The following is a 9179-nucleotide window of genomic DNA, read 5'->3' as shown; positions in this document are numbered from 1 at the left end:
GATGTATTTCTCAGTTCATTCATTAGTTATTTCATTTATTAGTTAGGTTTTAACAATCTAATTAACAATTGTTAAATTCTAGGAAATTGTTATTTCAGTTAAAAGTTTTAATTAATTTCGTTCACTTCGATTTAGAATTTTTTTTCCTCTAAGATAATTTATTAGGTTAGACAAATATATATATATATATCAATTTGATGACTACGAAAAGAAGAGCTAAAACCCAGTTTATATCACTAAACATATTGAAATTAAAAAAAAAAGAATTAATAAAATGTATATGAAATCTCATCTAATATTATGTTTGCATTAATCAAGTACACCAAATTAAAACAATCAAACTAAAAAAACAAAAAACTAATGAATGAATCGAAAATCCAGTTGCTACTTTGCATCGTCAAGGAGTGTCACTATTTCCGTCTCCATACTAAGGACATAGCCGCTCGTGTTGGCTTTCCACCCGAAAACCTCCATTGACACAGTACCATCGGCGGCGGTGTTGCTCATCGAGGTAGAAGACTCTATGAAGAAAAGAAGATGGTGAAGGGTTCTGGAAGAAGACTAGAATGAGATGAGATAAAATGAAATGTAATCTGTTTAATAAATATTGCTTCTGTTCCTAATAATTCTCTAATTAATCAATTTAATGTTTTTAATTAATTCTAAACAAACGAAGCTCCCGCGCATATGATGTATTGCCGTTGAATTCTTGAATTAATAGTTTTTATTCTTGTTTATTTTTATCTTTATACTCGATAAATTATTTTATAGATGACTAATATTTAAGTATTTAATAGTGATTATTTATAACTATTCGAAACTTAGTTATGATTAAAAAAATTATATAACGTATTTTATACTTTTAACTTTTTTTTAAATTAACATCAGTCGTTAGCTGCTGCTTACAATAGCATAATGATCCGAGATAAAAAATAAAAATCAACATATATATATATAAATATATATATATATATGATACGTTAAAAATGGGAAATGATGTATTTTATATTTCTAATTAAAGTTTAAAAAAATAAAAAAAAACAAAACTTTTATTAACTCGATAAAAATTAAATAAAAATAAAAATAATCAAACTTGATTAGACTTGTTTATAATCCAAGTTTTAACCAAACAATTCAACAATCGTACAGTACAGTGGTGTCTCAAATCTCAATCATTTTTAAGGTCATACACTCTTTCATATATATATATATAAATTAATAATAATTAAAAAATATTTTTTATATAAACTTTAGTTTTCTGCTTACTAATTAAATTTTTATCTTCAAATTTAGATAATAAATATTTTTTAATTAATAAAATTGTTAAATTGTTTTATTTTTATTTTGAATCGTAAATGAAAATTTATTAATTTCAATTTATAGAAATTTATTCTTTTGCAATAAATTTCCCTTACTAGTAAGGGAAGGGAGGGCGTTACAGATAGTGTCTTTAATGACACATTACTAGCTCATTTAACAGCTAATCATAGACGTTGCTTCCCAAAGATCGTGCACCTCCTGCTGCTATATAAATCCTCACAGGTATGAAAGAAAGGTCTCTCGAATCCTCTACAGTCAACACATTATTTTCTTCTCCATTTCCCTACTTCTCTTGCTGACTTGAGCGTCAGAGTGGCTCCGTCGAGAATCCCTGACGCCTTGCTAATCCATTTATTTAGTTCTCTTCTTCCTCAGGTCCTTCTCGTTGGCGAGCCTAGCGAAGGTTGAGGTGTCATATTTTTGATTGATGGTTTAACCGTCCACGACATCCAGCCGGAACAATGAACAAGCTCAAACTATAGTGATAAAATATTTTTTAGTTTTTGATGATTAATTTTCAGCATTAGCTTTTCTTTACTCCCTCATGAATTTCTTCTCTCCTAATCATGCAATTGATCAAAGTTTGATGTAGAGTTGGAGGGGTTACCTTCGGGGAGAAAAAGGCCGAGAGAAAATCCATGCCCGGAGAAACCGCCAGATCCAGAGAAGAAAACGTCGGATCGAGGGAAGAAAACGTCGAATTTGAGTTCATCGAGATCGCCGAGGAGATGGCTGAGCGGAGGAAATCAGTGTCGCGCGCAAGGGAGATGGCTGAGCGGAGGAGAGATATTTCTGTTGCTTTATATATTAATTCCGCCCTTTAACGATAGAAATAAAATTCAGTCGCTAAATTATTGATAGAATTTTATTTCCATCGTTAATATAGCGATAAAAATTTATTTCCGTCGTTAAATAAAACATTAATGATGGAATGCTTATTTTTGTCATTAAATGTAGCGACGACAAAAATATATATCGCTATTCCATGATTTTTTTTTTTTTGTGATGATTCATGTATCAATAAATATCTTAGACCTTTAGTCCTTTACTAACATTTTTAAAACTTTTTCTTCATCTACCAAAGATTCAATCAAATTCATCTAACCTGAACATGCATACTCGACGCATTAGAGTACTATAAATTAAATCTAACTTAAAACTTTTTAACAACAATATCAACAACTGATTACTTAGGATATGATTATTTACTTATGACATAATTGTACCAATACAAATAAACAAAGTGTGAATTGAAACTACCATTTGAATCCTTTTGGGTGTTACTTTTCTAGATAATGATGCCAACCAGGAGACAGATAACAATACTGCTAACGTGAAATTGAACCAAGGATTGGTGTCACAGTGAGCCCAATATTAAAATCGAGACGGCACGCCGGGAATTTAATGGGCCACATGTCAGGCTCCTATTGCACGGTCTGGGCACACGCGGCCATCCATGCCAGCCAGGTGCTAAGACAAACGCCGAGACAAATTTAGAAATTATCTTGCCCCTTACCATGAAAGACAATACAAAAAGGGTGCAGCGCTAACAATCAACATCCAACACGGGCTCGACTTTATTGGGCATAACTTGTACAACCACAAATCACAAATGGAACTTACTAAGACAAATTAAAAGAAAGCTGAATCTACAACACGGCACGGGCTCGACTTTATTGGGCATTGCTTGTACAACCACAAATCACAAACGGAACTTACTAAGACATTAAAAGAAAGCTGAATCTACAACTGCAGTGTTTGCAGCCTTGAAAGCACATTTGATGAGCAATCTGATTGCACTTGCTCATCGCGTAGGAGAAGGATGCTTAACGTGCCAGATTCCCTCAACCAAGCAGCTAAGGTAGCGCCTGCAGACACGAATCGCCCAATGTTGAACTTTTCCAGATGGAAAGGGGCGCCGATTGAATTTAGTAGTGCCTCGATGACATGGCGAAGGGTGCTGGCACCAGGTACCTTGCTGTGCTTTCCCCATCCAGTCAAAATGCTGTGACAAACTTGCAGAGTTAGCTGAATAGGGATTAACCAAAAGTCTGTACGGATATGAATGTGAAATTTATAATACATTAGTTTTCTAAATTTCTTCTTCAACAACAACAAAAAAAGAGAGACTACAAGAAATGCAAGATAATCTTTTTCCTAAAAACAAAAAAGTGCAACAAAACCTGAATGGCAGTAAGATACCTAACAGAATCCACACACAACTAAGAAAAGGAAACACATTTTGTCCAAGATACTTTTAATAACAAGGATAAATCTTCAGTTGTCAAAACAAAAAACTACAAACCTCCATTCTTAGGAGAATATAACAAGGTTTTCCTCTGTAACTAAGATCGTGCAGGTAACTAATCAACAGAAACAATACAATAATCCTATACTTTATAGCTGATACATGAGAGCATAATTTGAATGATGAGAGTACTATAATTTAGAGGCTGATGTTTTCTGGACAACTTGTGCATGCATGCATGTAATGGTGGAGCATTTCACTCTACATATGATCAAATAAAGTAGTAGTTGGTCCAATCTTATGTTATGAATGACACATTTCTTGAGCAAGGGACAACCAGACTAGGAAAACATTTGCCATAATTAGAAATGAATAAATACCTTAAAATTTCAGGCAGTTTGCGACCTTCAAAAACAATGGCCTGTATCGTCAGAAGCCATGCATGAACCATTGCTTGGGCAGCACCAACAGACATGAGGTGCAAATCTAGACTATCTTCAGTCCATGTGTTCTCCCAAACATGGCGGCGTACACCTTCTGTTACAACATGCTGAGCTCCTCGTCTCTGGTAACATGAGGGAAACAATTTTATTTAAAAAAAAAGGAAATTGAATTAGGTAAGCAGAAAGAAAGACCAGAAGACTCCATAGTAGATTTACAGGTTTATAGCTCCAATATGCCAATGTGGACATTTGATTCAATTTAGCGTAGAGATCAAAAGTGAAACTTGTTCGGCATAAGTACAAGAACAAAACATACTTTTAGTAAATAGATAACAAAAATTCAGAAATCATCATTTTGATAGTCACAAAGAACATATAAGTTAATCTAAAAACATATAAACTCATGTATGTTGCTCCTCTGAAAACACCAATGTGATTTGTTTAAATCAGTCAGGATACTAATGCCATTGAGAAGTAATCTAAATAGTATAGTTTCACAGAGAAAAAGGCCAAATCTCATAAGGAAAATAGAAGAACTGGATCGAGTCATTTAATCATCTTTACTAGAAATTTCTAAATGAACCAGGAAAATAAAAAGGGCAATGAAAAAAATAAGTCTAGTTGATATGTTATGGTCAAAATTACCTGCCCAAAATGCCAAAGCATATCACTCAAGGCATTATAGAAGGCAGAGGATGTTGCAGGATCCATCTGCCTCAATTCATCAAAAAGTGACTGAGCCTGAACCCAGACCTCTCTAGAGCCCATGAGAAGTCCATGTGCAACACCATACGTAAAGTTATCAAATAATCGCAGCTGATCCAGTAACAAGGATGCATCTTCAAATGAGTTACAACGGCTGCAAACCAATTACATGGTAAGAATAGGACAAATTGAATGCTTTTGTTACTAAACCAAATATTTAGTCGCTGTTTAAAACCATAGAAATCCTTTACAAGATTATTTGCTTGATAAAATGATGAAAAAATTCTATAATTTTAATAGTATTTAGCTTGACAAAAGTTTATAGAATACAATTTCTCACATAGTTAATATCATAAACTGGGTCATTGTATCAAAAAGCAAATCCTGTTGGTTCCCAATGTTGCAAATGTACTATACAAGTAGCCCAACAGTTCTGGCTAATAGCCAAAAGTATTTAAATTTTCTGGCTAACTACTAATTTTAACTATTGAGATTGTTAGCTACCAGTTCCCAATTTCAGATACATTTGATATACAGAAAAAACATGACCTTACAATTTTTCTCTTACTTCTCCATCAAAATTCCCTTACTATTAACTTGAAAACATTTCTCTCTTTCCTGTTTCTATTGATGATGATGATGATGAAAGATATTACTCTCAAGATTCTGTTAATTTTAACTTGACAACATTTCTCCCTTTCCAGTTTCTATTTCTGTCTTACTCTCCAAACCAAGTTGCTCAAACAATCAGAAGCTTTGCAAGTTTACTATTCAACACTATTTGCAAAATTAAGGTTTGATTGAACTACAAATTCACTAATAGAATAATGAAATATGGTCCTAAAACTGTTTCTTATGTAAAAGATAAAGAATTAGATCCATGATAGGGCAGACAGAGGTTGCCTGCATGCATTGAGTATGGCAGAGAATGTCACCACATTCGGCCTGACTCCCTGCTGGACCATTTTCTGAAACAAACCCAGAATGCAGAGCAGCTCCTCAGATCTCCTAGACTCTTCAACTGAAGGACAACCTATTCCCCTTGCTACACGACAAAAAGCACCAACAATTTGGCTTCCAGATCCCCCACCTTCCAACTCATTTCCAACACCATCCCCTTCGTGCACAATTCTAGACTTACCAAAGGCATCAATTATAGTGTTGTAAGTTACTACATTTGGCTCAATTCCTGTTCTCATCATCTCATCAAGCAACCACACAGCACAGTCTACCAATCCATTCTTAGCTAAAATATCAATGAAGGAACTATACAAGACAACATCTGCTTTCAACCCTGATTCCTTGAACCCAAAGAACACATTTGCTGCATCCCCATACATTCCAGCTTTTGAATAAACATCAATCAGAGTCGAATAGGTGAGTATGGTGGGTGTAACACCCTGTTCTCTCATGTCCTGAACCAAACGAGCAACAATATCAAACCTTCCTTGCTTTCCGTACCCATTGATTAAACAGTTATAAGAGACTATGTCTTTGTCAACACCTGTAGCTTCCATCTCCTCACAAACTTTGGCAATCTCTGCATACTTTCCAGTCTTTGCAAAGATTGACAGCAATGTATTGTAACAGATCCTATCTAATCCAATCTTTAAAGCTTTCATTTTTTCATGGAGACTCAATGCCTCATCAAACTGCTCAAGTTTTGAGTAACCATCCATCAAAGTACTATAGGTGACAATATTTGGTTCTACATTGTTTATGGGCATATCCAACATAACCTGTAGTGCAAGATCCATATTACCACATTTGCAAATGGCATCAATGAAGGTGTTGTATGTGTAGATATCCTGGCCAATTCCTAAGTGTAGCATCTCATCAAACACCATCCTTGCATCTTCCAAATGGCCAGCACGGCTACAGGCAGCAAGAAGGGAGTTGAAAGTCTTTCTATCAGGGCAAAGTCCACTACAAAGCATCTCGCGGAAAAATCCAAGCGTGAGTTGGAGATCAACACCACCCTTTCCACAAGCATCAATTAAGGCGTTATAGGATATGGTGGTGGGTTTCAGGCCTGCTGTTTTCATCATCTCAAGAATGTCCATTGCTTCAGCAGCGAGTCCACTACGAGCATATGCTGAGATGAGAGCGGAGTGTGCAAAAACTGTGTTTGCGTACCCCAAAGTGATACCGACATCAAATATCTGCCTTGCAAGGTCAGGGCGGCCCATTCTGCCGAGAGCACCAATAGCGGCAGTCAGCAGCTTCCCCTGCTCAGTAGGGTTTCTCATAGAGGAAATGGAAGAATAGAAGAACCCAAGAACCTTTGAGGGGCACCTATCTCGATCTCCAAGCTCGTGTAGAATGTAGCAGTAATCTTCCGGGATGGCGAGATCAGGTCCAAAACCCATCAATATATTGCCTACGGCACGGCCGCTGGGGCCAGACCTAAGGATTTGGGTGAGGCATCGAGCAGCGGCTGGAGACCCTGTGCGAGGATAACCATGAGAGGGCTTCGGCGAGCTGAGGTTCCTCTTGGAGATGACTTTCGTGGTACGACTCTGCCTGAAATCACGGGTCAGACCTGCTTCTGGCTGCGAGTAGTAAGGCAGAAATTCTGGGTTCCGCCCCAAGATCCCATTTTTATGGGGCGATGGGCCAGGAGCAGAGCTGCTTCTTACCGAAGCAGTAGACGCAATAGTGGTGGTGGCGGCGGCGGCGTTGGTGGCGGCGTTGCTACTGGTGGCAGAAGAACCGAGAGAAGCGGAGGATTGGATCCTGTGGGAGCTCCTACGGCGGCTTTGCTGATGTTTCTGAAGAGTGCTGTGGGGGGTCGGGTGGGCGCTGTGCTGCGGCTTGGTCGCGGTGATGGAGTAGTGGGGAGGCGTCGACGAGGCCATGAAGAATTCGCTGCGAGTACTACTTCGAGCACTTGAGGAACACTGCAAAAACCAGGGAGCTCCGCTTTCCAAACCAAAGCATCACAGGAAGACAAATAAGGGTTCTGGGAGGCCAAGGAGCAATGAAATCTCAACTCGACGGTATGGAGAGAGGCTACAATTCGATTGGGGGACACAGAGGGGAGCTCAGATTGGTGGATTTGGAGGGAAAAGTGGGCAGGAGGAGATCTGATGGGTATGGATAGGGAGGGGGGTGGAAGGCGAAAGGGGGAGGAAGCAGGGATTGAGATAAGGAGTTGAAGAACTTGAGATAGCTTGTGGTCGTAGTAGACTCGAGTCCCACGGGATAAAAGTAAACTCTTCTTTTTAATGTAATAGGAGAAAATATCACCATACCCCCTACCCTAAACTTTGATTTTTTTTTTTTAAAAAAAAACAACCTTATAAATTTCTACAAATTATCAAAAGGTACATTTCAAATTTAAAAGTATTTAAAAGGGACACCGAAATTTTATTTTTTCTAAAAAACACACTTGATTCTAAATTTATCCTAATGCATCCGAGCCACATTTTATTTATAAAATTGTGTCATTGATTTGAATGCATAAAGTAATATTAACCTTCATGTTTGCCTTATATTTTCTTGTTTTACATACAACCTATACCATTACAAGATAGACATTCTGATGAGATTTTACCAAAGTTAAAAATATCGATGAAAAGAGTAAACAAGTAAATCTTAAAATGTGATCTAAAATTTCGACACCACTCAAACTTTAAAGATTGGGTATTCTCCGAAGAAAATGATCAAGGTTGCAACATATTAGCTCATGGGCATTTTTTTGATCGAGTCACTTCAAGATTTTCTGAGATATATTTCTGGTTTATTTGTTTATTTATATCAATTATAAGAGAAAAGATTATTTTAAATTTACCTCTCTCTCAACCATTACTTCATCCACAATTTTCAAATGCATCCGAGTTATATTTTATTTATAAAATTATATCGTTGGTTTGAATGCATGAAATAAAGTTGAGCCCCGTGCTTATCTTATCTGTTTTTATTTTACACACAACCTATACCATCACAAGATAGATATTCCAACAGAATTTCAATAGAATAAAAATACTAACGAGAAGAGTAAACGAGTAAACCCTAAAATGTGATCTAAAACATTGACATTGCTCAAACTTTAAAGACGAGTTGTTCTCCAAAGAAAATGATCAAGGTTTCAACATATTAGCTCATTCGACATTTTTTCATCGATCCACTTCAAGATTTTCTCATATATGTTTTTAGTTTATTTGTTTATTTATATCGATTATAAGAGAAAAGATTATTTTAGAAAATTTTGTCATCTATTTCTATATAGTTGAGGTTTTTGTAAAATTGACACTATAAATACTATCATCCATTATAAAAGATTAATTTTCTTATATGAGATATTATATGGTTAGCAAACGAAAAAATATATATATTTAGAGGTTCATATTTCTCCAACTTATTAGTAGTGTTTTTTACAACTTATTGTTGAAATTTCAAAACCTAGAATATGTATAGTAGTTCCAAACCGCAACACAATGGTGTTGAATATTATATTCCAA

The 9179-nt window shown here is 36.1% G+C and overlaps 1 protein-coding gene across 1 annotated transcript; it reads right to left on the bottom strand.

The window, feature by feature from the left end:
• Positions 1-2867: 2867 nt before the first annotated feature.
• LOC141846593 (uncharacterized) lies at positions 2868-7885 on the bottom strand. The gene is made up of 4 exons (XM_074734629.1): positions 5620-7885; positions 4657-4870; positions 3949-4133; positions 2868-3325 (listed from the first exon to the last, which is right to left on the bottom strand). Exons 1-4 carry the CDS (start codon positions 7572-7574, stop codon positions 3064-3066), a joined length of 2616 nt encoding a protein of 871 aa, XP_074590730.1. The 5' UTR covers positions 7575-7885; the 3' UTR covers positions 2868-3063.
• Between the last annotated feature and the right edge of the window lie 1294 nt (positions 7886-9179).

Source organism: Curcuma longa, chromosome 15, assembly GCF_044706935.1.
Source record: "Curcuma longa cultivar G26 ecotype Majalengka, Jawa Barat chromosome 15, ITB_CL_G26_1.1, whole genome shotgun sequence".
Classification (NCBI taxonomy): Eukaryota; Viridiplantae; Streptophyta; class Magnoliopsida; order Zingiberales; family Zingiberaceae; genus Curcuma; species Curcuma longa.
This window is presented reverse-complemented; position numbering and strand designations above follow the sequence as displayed.